Raw genomic sequence first — 13,002 nt, 5'->3', positions numbered from 1 at the left:
GAATTTCAGGTAAAGTCCTAAACTTGACCAAAGATTTCCAAAGAGAATTCACCCTGCTCCACTCCTCCAACTCCTACCTATAATATTATTAAAGTAATGCTGAAAAATACTTAACCATTTAAAAATTAACAGCTCACAGAAATGTTTCTTTTACTTGACCAAGCACTTAATTGCCCATTCCTAATTGGCCTTGAGAAGCTGAGGTGAGGTGTCTCCTTGAACTGGTACAGTCCTTGATGCATGGGTTGTTAGGGACACTGTTCCAGCATTTTGGCTTAGTGACTCTTGTGTGAAATCAGGTTTGCGAGTTTAGTGAATGGGAACAGAAGAGACTCAGTTACCAGTAAGTAGATTAATTGTTTATTTACAAGACAAGACAGATACTAAACATTCAATAAACCCTTCGAGCTAAACTCGGTTACAAGTACTTATCTAAACTGAGTGTCTGAAATGGCAGGGCAAAACAGGCACGAAGCGTGTATACACACAGTGGCAAATCTATATACTACTATCTTTGTCTGTTTGTGACATCCAATTGGTGCAAACGGTGCATTAGAGCAGCACTTTTTTTGGCTAAATCGAATTAAAATGCGCTAACTTACAGAATTCAGGCAAAGTTCAGGGTTATATATTTCTATAAAATTGCTCATTTGCCAAAAATCAGCAGGCTGCCTTTCACCCAAGACCCATTTGGCCATGGTGGAAATCGGGCCACCACAGCCCGACACATGCGCACGGCCAGCCTCAGCACGATGCTCACAGAGCCGCTTCCATCTTCTGTGGAGACTGCAATGCCACACCACGACGCATGCGCACAGCCAGCCTCAGCAGCTTAGAGGCTTTGGTGTTACTGCTTCCTATCTTCTATCAAGCATTAGGGTAAAAATATATGGATAGCTTAATTATGCTGTGTGTTAAGAAAAGGGGGGGCATTTTGGTCAAGAGATGACGCCAGACATCGTCGGGAAGCGGCAAGGTGAGGGAGAGAACAATGGGATGAGGCCAGGGCCGCACAACTCCAGGATCAAAGAGTCAGGACAAAAAAGATGAGAGAAGACGAGGCAGAGGAGGAGAGGCATGCACGTCTCCAAAATGACAACAATAGGTACAGACGGAGGAGAGAACACGAATCCGATCAGGCCAGGGCTGCACGACTCCAGGATCAGAGAGAAAGAACAAATGGTAGAAAAGATGAAGAGACGAAGGATGAAAGGGCTGTGCGTCTCCAGAATGACAAAAACAGGCAGAGAAGGAGGAGAGAGGAAGAGATAGTGGAGAAAAGGAACGATCAACTCGAGAATATGCGGCCCAGAGTAATTATTGCGAGAGTTGCTGAAGATGACAATGGCTGCTTTCGACGACAATACCTCGATAGAAAAAGAGCAAGGCAAAATGCACGACTCGCGTGCCGTCACATTTCTGCTGTATGAAAGGACAGGTCAGGATAGGCAATTTGCAGCCTCTACCTAATGAACTCCTCAATTTGTACAGCAATGATGAACCTATTGCAAACGAGTTCAGGAAGAACATCAGACAATACAATTGCCTCTTCCAGATGACATCCTTAGGTGCTAAAGAGGTCATTCCAACTAGGAATCGATGGAATCCATCTGTGATTATTCAAGGCCAACTCCATCATTACATCGAACATTTAATTCCAGACCCAACCCAGCAAGCCCGATTCCTTCAAATTTACTTCATGGATACTTAATGTTCATTCTGGTCACATATTTGTCTTGCTATGCGCCTTTTTATCTTTAATAAGCTGAGTTTTTCTCCTTTAATTTCCAATTCAAAGAGGTAGCAATAGCATTCAGGAAAATTTAATGTTCATTCTGGTCACATCAGACTGCACTACCCTTCTCTCAAAGAGTGTCCCAACGGGTCACCCTGTTATCTAGTATTTATCTAAAGTGTACACCCAAGCCTTCTTTACTGTAGCACATATCCTCAGTTTACCACTTCCAAGACACCCTTGGCTACCTGGTCCATGCCGACCCAGAGACCGAAAAGAGAGTGCACAGTTTTTGTTCGCTAGCTTCGAACTCTATCAGCGCTGAGTCATTAAATGGCAGTTAATGGGAGGGATTGCAGTGCTCCTTAAATGAGCCAAGCCCCAGCTAGTGTGGAGGAGCGGCTTTCAATGAACAGGTGTGATTGACACTTGGAGGGATAGGGGTGGTCTCTATTCGAATATTTGCAGGCATTTTCTCCCAGTGGCACTTCATCCCAGACTGCTCTTTTGTTCACTGGCCTGGTCACTGAAAGGGCTTATCTCATTTGTGTTCATTCCCTTTTCAGCCTAGGGTGGCTGCCTTCAGACGCTGTGTGCAATTTCTTCTAGACACTAGACAACAGACAATAGTATACTACAGCACAATACAGGCCCTTCAGCCCTTGATGTTGTGCCAACCCATATATTCCTTAAAAAAACATACTAAACCCATACTACCCCGTAACCCTCTATTTTTCTTTCATCCTTGTGCCCGTCCAAGAGGCTCTTAAATATCCCTAATGTTTTAGCCTCCAGCACCATCCCTGGCAAATCATTCCAGGCACGCACAACCCGCTCTAAAAAACTTACCCCTGATGTCTCCCCTAAACTTCCCTCCCTTAACTTTGTACATATGCCCTCTGGTGTTTGCTATTAGTGCCCTGAGAAACAGGTACTGGCTATCCACCCTATCTATGCCTCTCATAATCTTGTAGACCTTTGTCAAGTCCCCTCTCATCCTTCTATGCTCCAAAGAGAAAAGTCCCAGCTCTGCTCACCTTGCCTCATAAGACTTGTTTTCCAATCCAGGCAACATCCTGGTAAATCTCCTCTGCAGCCTTTCCATGGCTTCCACATCCTTCCTATAATGCGGTGACCAGAACTGAATACAATAAGTGTGGTCTCACTAGAGATTTGTAGAGTCGCAACATGACCTCTCTACTCTTGAACTCAATCCCCCATTAATGAAGCCTAGCATCCCATATGCCTTCTTAACTATCCTATCAACCTCTGCAGTGACCTTAAGGGATGTATGGATTTGAACCCCAAGGTCCCTCTGTTCATCCACACTCTTAAGTAACCGACCATCAGCCCTGTACTCAGCCTTCTGGTTTGTCCTTCCAAATGCATCACCTCACACTTAGCTGGATTGAACTCCATCTGCCACTTTTCTGCCCAACTCTGCATCCTGTCTATATCCTCCTGAAGCCTTCGACAACCTACAGCTCCATCCACAGCTCCTCCAATCTTCGTGTCATCTGCAAACTTACTCATCCATTACTTCTGCCTCTTCATCCAGGTCATTTATAAAAATCACAAAGAGCTTGGGTCCCAGGACAGATCCTTGCTGTACTCCACTAGTCACCTCCAGGCAGAATACTTCCAATACTACCCTCTGCTTTCTTCCTGTATGCCAGCGTCCTCCCTTTCTATAGCTGTGATACTATCCCTGACCAGTAATGCTACTCCCCCCCTGCCCTTTCTACCTCCCACCCTGTTCCTTTTAAAACACCTAACCCCCTTTCTCTTTCTCAGTCTGCCTTGAATTGAGTTTGTGGAACAAACGAGGGGTCAAACCTGATGTCTTCACCCCTCCCATCTATTTTCGCAGTATCTTTCTATTCTAAACACACGTGTGTGTGAGAGTGCAAAGTCTGCCAAGTCTTTGTTAAATCTGTATCAGAATAGTGTTTGAATTAATCCTATGCTTCACCAGACCAGAGTTCATTACAAAGAACCATTTCTGTTGTATTTTAATACATTATTCACAGCTTGTTGTCACGCTGTCTTGGTGTCCTCTACATTCGCATTTCTGTTCCTTTTCATTTGCAGGTACCTGTCAAGTAGGTTGCTATGTCTGGTATGGTATTGAGTTTCTTGAAGCAGCACTAGGAGAGGCAGTGGGCAGTTGCACTAGACAATTGGAGGGTATTCCATCATACACCTGGTTTGAGTCTTGTGGTTGGTGAGCAGGCTTTGGGGAATTAGGAAGTGAGTTGCTCTGGCAGTATTCTTGGCCTCTGACCTGATCTTGTAGCCACATTGTATTTATGGCTACTCCTGTTCTGTTTTTGGTTAATGGTAATTCCCAGGATATCAGTAGTGGGGGTTTCATAATGGTATGCCATTGAATGTCAGGGTAATAAACTGGATTTTCTCTTACTGTATATTGTCATTGTCTGTCACTAGTGCAGAGGTTCCCAACCCTTTTTATGCCATCCAGCTTTACCATTAACTGAGGGATCTGTGGACCCCATGTTGGGAACCCATGCTTTAGTGACAAAAAAAAATTGACCTTTTAGCCAAGTACTTAGATATTGTCCAGATCTTGTGCATTTGAATTGTGGAGTGTTTCATTATCTGAGGAGTTGCAAGTGGTGCTGAGCATTATGCAGTCAAGTTTTTGGTTGATTTTTCTCAGTTGATAATTTTTTAAAAAATTAAGTCTCCATAAGAAATTTGAACAACATAAATGTTGCTTAAGTTATGTTGTATAGGATTCTTGGTCTGGAAGAACATTCATTTAAATCATGAAATGAAACAAATTCTGAATTCAGAATCAATTTGATAAATATTTCTTTTACTTTTTTTCCAGTAGTCAGATGTCCTGGTTGATTGCCCAGAGGCAACAAGAGGAAGCAAGGCAACAGGAACGAGCTGCAATGAATTATGTTAAATTAAGATCAAACCTGCAACATGCTATGTGAGTCTTTTAGACAACATTTAAATAAGATTTTGCATGATAATTTTTTTGAGCAAAGTCAGTAAACTGTCTATACTTTTTCCCTGATGGTATGATTTCTGGTTTGATTTATATTGATTTTCTTGTAGCATTTAACATTTCCCTTTCTTTGCTGATATACCGAATCTCCTAAAATTCCTAATGAAGCATAGGCACTGGAATGCCTTCTTAGTAGTTGTGTCAGTATGTTGGTCACTGGATAGATGTACAAAGATGTTGACATGTAAGAATTTGAAGCTGCTTACCCTTTCCATTACTAACCCCTTGATGAAGACTTGTGCATGTTCTCCTGGCTTTCTCTTCCTGAAGTCCACAGTAAATTCCTTGCTCTTATTAACACTGAGTACAAGGTTGTTATTGCAACACCCCCAACTAGCCGCTCTATCTTATTCCTGTACACCACTTCATCGCCATCTGAGATTCTGTCAACAACAGTTGTGTTATTGGCGAATTACACTGTTTGAGCTGTGCCTAGCCACAGTCATGAGTGTAGTGTGTAGAGCAGCAGGCTAAGCATGCATCTTTGAGTTGCGCCTATGTTGATTGTCAGTGAGATGTTATTACCAATCTGCACTGATTGTGGTCTCCCAATGGAGACATCAAGGATTCAGTTGCAAAGGGAGGTACAGAAGCCCAGGTTTTGCAGCTTTTTAATTAGTACCATGGGGATGATGGTGTTGAATGCTGAATTACAATTTAATTCTAGGCATGACCAATTCAAATATGCTGTGATAAAGTAGATTTGTGTGCTAACAGGTGATAGTAGTTGAGCCAGCTCACCATGCTGTACTTGAGGTAATGATTGATAGCATTTTAAAGCAGTTGGGAATTTTTGACTACAGTAGTCAGAGGTTGAAGATGTTCTTGAATATTCCAGCCAGTTGTTTGGTTATCAGTACCTTGCCAAGTATACCATTGGGGCCTTCACCCTTTTGAAGGTTTTTTTCTGATGTCAGCTTCTGATATTTGAGATCACAGAGTCACCATATGCTTGGGGGATTTGTACAGGTGTAGTTTTATTCTTTCAAAGCATGCATAAAAAGTGCTGAGCTCCTCAGGGAGTAAAGCGTCACAGCCATTTATGCTTTTCACCAGCAGCAGATGATAAACTTCTGTTGATCGAAAACATATTATTTCAGTCTGATCTATTCCTAAGGCTCTTGATGTTTATTAGATGGTTGAGCTGCCTTTTTATCCAGACCATCTGGTGGTGTAGTGGCATTAGTGCTGGACTTCGGGACGAAAGGTCCCGATTTCGAATCCAGCCACTCCCCTGCACACTGTCCATCCGCGCTGGGTTACGAGCTGGTGATCTCTTTGGAAGCTCACCTGGCAGAAGGCAGTGACAAACCACTGCTGTAACTTGCCTCGTACACGGTTCCACACTACGTCAGAGAGGCGTGGAGGGAAATCGTCCACTAACCGGAGAAACTCCGGATGCGACGTACCTTTCCTTTTATTCTTTATACATGAGTCAGGATAATGGGAAATGATGTAATCATTAGAGTATTTACAGATGATTTTTTTTCATAGTCGTCGTGGAACAGGATTGATGGAGGATGATGAAGAGCCAATTGTTGAAGATGTAATGATGTCATCTGAGGGTCGTATTGAAGATCTCAATGAAGGCATGGATTTTGACACCATCGACATTGATCTGGTAATAAGATACAGGGAGATAAGAGGGTTCAGTTACTTAGAAAATTTAAGCAGTTTCTCATTGCAAATTCTTTCTTTTTAGCCACCATCCAAGAACAGACGTGAAAGAAATGAATTGAAACCAGATTTCTTTGATCCTGCCTCAATAATGGATGACTCGGTGAGTCTCAATTCAATGAGACCTAACTAATAATTTATATCACCCATGCTCACCCTATTTGCTGCCACCTTAGCAGGTTTAGTGTTCTTTTTGTCCTCATCTACCACCCCATATGCCTACATATCCAACAACATTCTCCACAACTTTTGTCATCTTCACTGGGAACTTACCACCAAACACATCATTTATCTCTCCTCCACTTTCCACAGGGAACGCTCCCTCCATGATTCATGATTTCCTTGTCCATTCATACCTCCTGCACATATCCTGCAAGCAACAGAGATGCTACACCAATCCACTTACCTCCTCCCTTACTCCACTCAAGGCCTCAAACCGTTCTTCCAGGTGAGGCAACACTTCACCAGCGAATCTGTTGGGGTCATCTTTTGTATCGGTGTACCACTTTGTCAAGCACCTCCACTCCACTGCCAAGAGTGTAGTTTCCCAGTGGCCAATCATTTTCATTCCTATCCCCTTTCCAGTTCAGACATGTTGGTCCATGGCCATCTCTTCTGCCACAATGAGGCCTCTCTCAGGGTGGAGGAGCAGCACATCATATTTTGATAAGGTAGCCTCCAACCTGATGGCATGAACATCGATTTCTGCTTCCGTTAAAAAGAAATTCCCTCTTCTTTCACTCTTCTATTCCTCTCTTACCTGTACCTGCTTATTACCTTCCCCTGGTGCCCCTCCTTCTTCCCTTTCTCCTATGGTCTAATCTCCTCTTCTTTCAGATTCTTTCTCCAGCCCTTTACCTTTCCCATACATCTGGCTTCACCTATCACCTTCTAGCTAGTCTCCTCCTGCTCCCCCCCCCCCCACCTTTTTATTCTGGCATCTTCCCTCTTCCTTTCCAGTCCTGAAGAAGTGACTCAGCCTGAAGCATCGACCATTTATTCATTTCCATTGATGTTGCTTGACTTGAGTTCCTCAAGCGTTGCCTGACCTAAGTTCCTCGAGCATTCTGTGTGTGTTGCTCTGGATTTCCAGCATCTACAGAATATCTTGTGTTTATAATAATTTATATATATAATAGTTCTTGTTCATTTTACTAATAGCAAAAGTGTACACTAAACTAAACTAGATATATTAAGCAATTTTCAATGGAACAGTTTTAATGCTGCAGTGAAAGTTTCTGGATAGCATGTTTTAAATTAGACTTAAAAATATCAGGGTAAAGATACCATAATTGTAAAACTGTTTGCAGGTTATAGTATCATGGTTTTGATGTCTCATTTTCTGATATCAGGCTAGTGATTGAGTAAGATGCCTAGTATACAGCAAAAGGGTACTAAGGATAACTGACAGTGGCATTAGTTTCTAAGAGGACACATTCCTGAGGACTTCTGGCATTTTAAAAAAAGTTTTAATTTGTAATTTGACTGTTAAAACTTGCAGAATGATTTCTTGACAGAAATTTCCTTCGTGAGGAATTATAATGTTTGAATTGTTTTGAAAATAATTAAATGATCCTTTAAATTATTTGGCCTCTTTTCATTAGTTCTTAATTATACAAAATATTCAGTGGATATTACAGCAACACAAAAATTGTAAATGGAAATAATTAACACATTAAATGCAGAAGGACTGCGTAAGTGGTACAATTTGATTGTCCTGATATTTACTTTCTGAGCAAAACACTGTGGAGAAATGGAAGCCTGAACAGAAAATGCAAGGGGTACACACTGCAGCTCAGGTCACATCTGTGGAGAGGAGGACAGAATTAATGAACCACTGTCAGAACTTAAAGTGCGAAAACAAGTGTGCTTTCAGATGCAGAAGTAGAGAGGTGCAGAGAGAATGTGCGGTGTGTTTCAAATCATGTGGAGACCCCAGTTATACAGATGAGAATGCTTTTGAAGCCATTTAAAATGGAGTTGAATGCTTATCATTCATAACTGGTCTGTGTGGAGAAGTGTAAATCAACAAACGGAGCAGAGAGGAAAGGAAATGTACTGAAAATCACAGTAAATGAAGATCTAAAACTTAACAATACTGGAAATAGCATCCCATTCCCATTCTGATATGTCTATCCACGGCCTCCCCTACTGTAAAGATGAAGCCACACTCAGGTTGGAGGAACATCACTTTATAATCCGTCTGGGTAGCCTCCAACCTGATGGCATGAACATTGACTTCCGCTAATGCCCCACCTCCCCCTCGTACCCCATCCGTTATTTATTTATATACACACATTCTTTCGCTCTCTCTCCTTTTTCTCCCTCTTTCCCTCTGACTATACCCCTTGCCCATCCTCTGGGGTTTCCCCTGCTCCCCCTTTTCCTTCTCCCTGAGCCTCCTGTCCCATGATCCTCTCATATCCCTTTTGCCAATCACCTGTCCAGCTCTTGGCTCCATCCCTCCCCCTCCTGACTTCTCCTATCATTTTGGATCACCCCTCCCCCTCCCACTTTCAAATCTCTTACTAGCTCTTCCTTCAGTTAGTCCTGACGAAGGGTCTCAGCCCGAAACGTCAACTGTACCTCTTCCTAGAGATGCTGCCTGGCCTGCTGCGTTCACCAGCAACTTTGATGTGTGTTGCTTGAATTTCCAGCATCTGCAGAATTCCTTGTTTTTATGGAAATACTTCAGGTTGCTTCTGTGAATGGCTTTGCAGCAGAACCTGTACCAGTTCAGCATATATAGGAAACCGGCTAGCTAATATCGTTGAATTTGAGTTCAAAGGGCTGCTATAGGGTCTGCTTCAAGTGATGTTCAGGTACCGTTTTCTAAGCTTACATTGGGCTTTGTTAGAATAAAGATCATAAGAGGAATTTGATGTTAAAGGGGCTGTTGAAAGCTCAGAGTGATTTTTGCAGACTAAATGGAGATGTTTACCTGAAAGCTACAACTTATTTTGAGTTGGTATGTTGCTCACAATGTGATATCCTCTAATTGGAAAATCTAATTCCAGAGTAGTATACCACTTTGCAGAACACCTGTATTCAATTTGTGACAATGACCATTAATTTTCATTCTTAACTCAGTCTACAATGTTGTATCAAAGTCTAACTTAGACTTGGAGACCAGTACTTTGTTTCTAGGCATAACTCATAACCAGATTTCCATGTTTGTGTCAGAACTGGCAAATTCTTATGTTATTCATTCTACCTGTAATATTAGCACGGAGTTCTCTCCGCAATGCTTTTTAATCCTCCAAATATTTCCAGTTTATTTCAGATCTTCAGCTCTGTGGTGTTTTGCCCCATGTTTTTTCTCTTTACTGTCTTGATTTATCTCCCTTAATTTGCCATCCTCTAGACATATTGGATGAAATTAACAGGCAGTCATTTCCTCCTCTGGCACTAAAAACCATTTGTCATCTGGGCATTTGAATTTCACCCGATCATCAGTATGAACTTTGTTCTGCAACTTAAAACTCACTTGTTTCATATTTTTCCTAGTTCTAATTTAGGATCATTACCCAGAAATGAGAACTGTTTCTCTCTTCACAGATGATGCTTAACCTACTGAGTATGAGTATAATTTTTGTTGTACTTGTTAAATTATTTCTAACAAAAGCTATGGTTTCTGTTCCTTTTAGGTCCTTGGGGTCTCAATGTTCTGAGGAAATGTCATTTTTATGAATGAAATAAGAGGTAGTTTTAAAAGAAATATTTTGGTTATTGCAGTTAAACTATTAAAACTGTACAGATTTTCTCCTTTCTGGAGAATGCTTATTGGAGTTGTTCACTGTTCACCTAGATTAAGTGCTTTGAAGAGGCAGTTTGTTGCCTGATAAATTGATATTTTAAGAGACTGTAAAATTATGGAAGCAAGTTAAATTCCTTCCAGTAGTGCCACTGTATTGTGTCTCTGATTAAATGAGCTTGGTGTAGTATGTTTGAAAGTTTCTCTAAACTATTATTTGACTTGATAAAGTTTGGGAATAGGGAACTAAATTTTAAATAAAAATATATATATGATTGGTGCTGATTTTATAATTGCGAATCTTGTTCAGTTTTTCATACTTTGAAATTCCAAACAAAAGGACGAGGTTTAAAAATTATAATAAAAAATTAACAGCGTCTAAAATAGCATGAATATTCATGCTTAAGTAATTTTTAAATTTGTATTTTATATTTTATTCACATCTGTCCTTGCAAGCAATCTTCAGGTTAAATGAACTACAGCTGGTCATAGTACATTTTGTTTTAATAATGTAAATTAGTTTGAAGATACTAGTTATCAAGAAAATTACCCATTTATGTTATTCCTTAAATTTGGGTTCATGTTTTTAATTTTTATGGTAAAATTTCTGTCATAATTATAATAAAGTTTCTAATAACTCATAGAACGCTTTTCAACATTGTTCTGCAGTACTCTGGCAGCTGGTTATTTTATCAACTCTATGTTGATGTTAACTTATAATAAAAACAATGTACATGACACTTCTTGGTGGTTGTCTTTCATCTATTATGCTATTTTCTTTAAATCATTCCATGCCTTGTACTGCTTCAGTGCATAACCCCCAAGCCCACTCTGCTGCATAACACTTAAGTTTATTTCAATTGGACAAATATTTGGCTTTATTTGTCAAAATAAAAGCTTGGCAATTACATCAGATTTTATTATTAATTCATTAGAATGCCACAAATAAATGGTTGTCTTCTGAAGAATAGCTTGCTTTTACACACTTTAAAAACATTGCTCATATTTGGCAGCATCGCCTTTAGTGCTCCTCACACCACTGCATTTTAAAAAAAAACTGCTGAGGATTGTATATATGATTTTTAAAAATAAATGAAAGCAGACTTTTCTACTTTAAAAAAAGTGCATTTCGTTGTAAAGGCAGTTCTTCAAACTGTATGTTTTCAACCAACTGAAATGTTTTATATTTACCTTATCCTGTTGTCCTCAATATTTTGCTGTTCATTGTACTGTTCTGATTTGTATTTATGTCATGAAACAGTAACTTTTTGAATAAAAATTAAACCTAAAAGGTTGTGCAATGGTATTCATTGTACAGTGCTGTTGCAAGTACGTATACTTTTTAAATGCCTAATGGGTGTAGAAGTACAATCTTACTATATTTACAACTGACCTTTTCAAGCTCAAGTATGTCTTTGGGTGAAAAAATGGAGTTGAGGCACAGGATTAAATATGAATAGTGGAGAAGGCTTGGGGGGCTCTGCTTTTATGTTCTTATTTCTTGTGCGTTCTGACAATGAATAAAATTGAACATTCAGAATATAAATATGCCTAGATTTTGTAAGTTTTTGCTGACGAATATAGATAAATTGAAATATTTAAAAAGTGATAAGGTGGCAATTAAATGTAAAAACAGGTTTTTCTCTACACAGAAGAGTCAAAGTTCTTTTGCAGCTACAGCAACGAATGAATAATCAGAGATTAAAAACTATTGAACGGACTAGTGTTTCAAAATTGAAACATGAATAATATTTATATAACAATCTTAACTTTTATAGTAATAGTCTAAATCCACCCTTTAAAAAGCTTTCCTGAATTGTATTGTTTTGCTCCTTAAAATCTAATTATCTTATATATGCAGATAAATGTGCACAGTACACAGTTTGATCAGAATTTAATACAAGTTTAAACTAGCGTCTGGAAAGAAACCTCATTGCTGGAACTTTTGTTGTGGCCTTTATTACCTTCATTAGTACTTTTGGTGATTTGTCTACCTGTACCCCTGGATGCCTTTGCTAATTTATTGTATTGTCCAAATATTATGTAACAATTTCATTCTTCCTGCAGAGAAGCACATCTTCACATTTGAAATTAAAAATATTAAAATGTTTAACAATTACATACATTCTATGTTTATTAATGTCTTCTATTTTGTCACCTTCTGTATTTTGTCACCTTTGTACAGTTACTAATTTTGTGCTGCCTGCAAATAATGAAGTGGTATTTTGAATTCTTGAATTCAAATCATTTGTGTAAGTTAGGAAAACTGGTATCAACACCAATCCCTTTTGAAATGCTACTTCCCACTTCTACCAGATTGATATTCATTTTTCTATTTGCCACCTGATTCCAAATGCTTGGATTCAAAAGCCTGTTAAAAAACTGCATATATTTGATTTCTCTGTCTACACTACTACTTGGTTATTTTTCCAAATAAATAAAAACTGAAGCAAACTTGTGCACTGCTTAATACTTAAGAAGTAATAATGTATCTTTAAAGATTTATCATTATTTAAATGCAAGAAAGTTGGTAGCCAATACAAATTACAGTGATATAAATGACTACATAAGTGGTAGCCAATTTTTGTTTTAATTGCACATATAAGAACATAATAAGTAACTATTCCACCCCTCAAGCATGTTCTGTCATTCAGAAAATCATAGCTGACCTCTTACCTCAAGTGATATCTTCCTCCCATATGCCTCTACCCTTTGATTCCTCTAATACTCAGAAATCTTCGGCTGTGTGTTAAAGTATTCAATCACTAAAGTTGCAGAATATTCTGGGGAGTGTGT

General features: G+C 39.4%; 1 protein-coding gene across 5 annotated transcripts in view; it reads left to right on the top strand.

The window, feature by feature from the left end:
* The window catches only part of stag2b (STAG2 cohesin complex component b), a 175,923-nt gene extending 164,979 nt beyond the window's left edge, over positions 1-10,944 (top strand). For all 5 annotated transcript variants that reach the window (XM_072270837.1, XM_072270835.1, XM_072270833.1 and 2 more), the window contains 4 exons: positions 4,590-4,697; positions 6,270-6,396; positions 6,478-6,555; positions 10,100-10,944. In XM_072270837.1, the coding sequence (XP_072126938.1) occupies positions 4,590-4,697; positions 6,270-6,396; positions 6,478-6,555; positions 10,100-10,123 (337 nt within the window). In that variant the 3' untranslated portion in view covers positions 10,124-10,944. The remainder of the gene's footprint in view (positions 1-4,589; positions 4,698-6,269; positions 6,397-6,477; positions 6,556-10,099) is intronic.
* The last annotated feature ends 2,058 nt before the right edge of the window (positions 10,945-13,002 follow it).

The sequence above is a fragment of the Mobula birostris genome, chromosome 10 (genome assembly GCF_030028105.1).
Source record: "Mobula birostris isolate sMobBir1 chromosome 10, sMobBir1.hap1, whole genome shotgun sequence".
In the NCBI taxonomy this organism is placed as follows: domain Eukaryota; kingdom Metazoa; phylum Chordata; class Chondrichthyes; order Myliobatiformes; family Myliobatidae; genus Mobula; species Mobula birostris.
The sequence above is the reverse complement of the archived record's forward strand: the minus strand, read 5'-3'. Positions and strand labels throughout refer to the sequence as shown.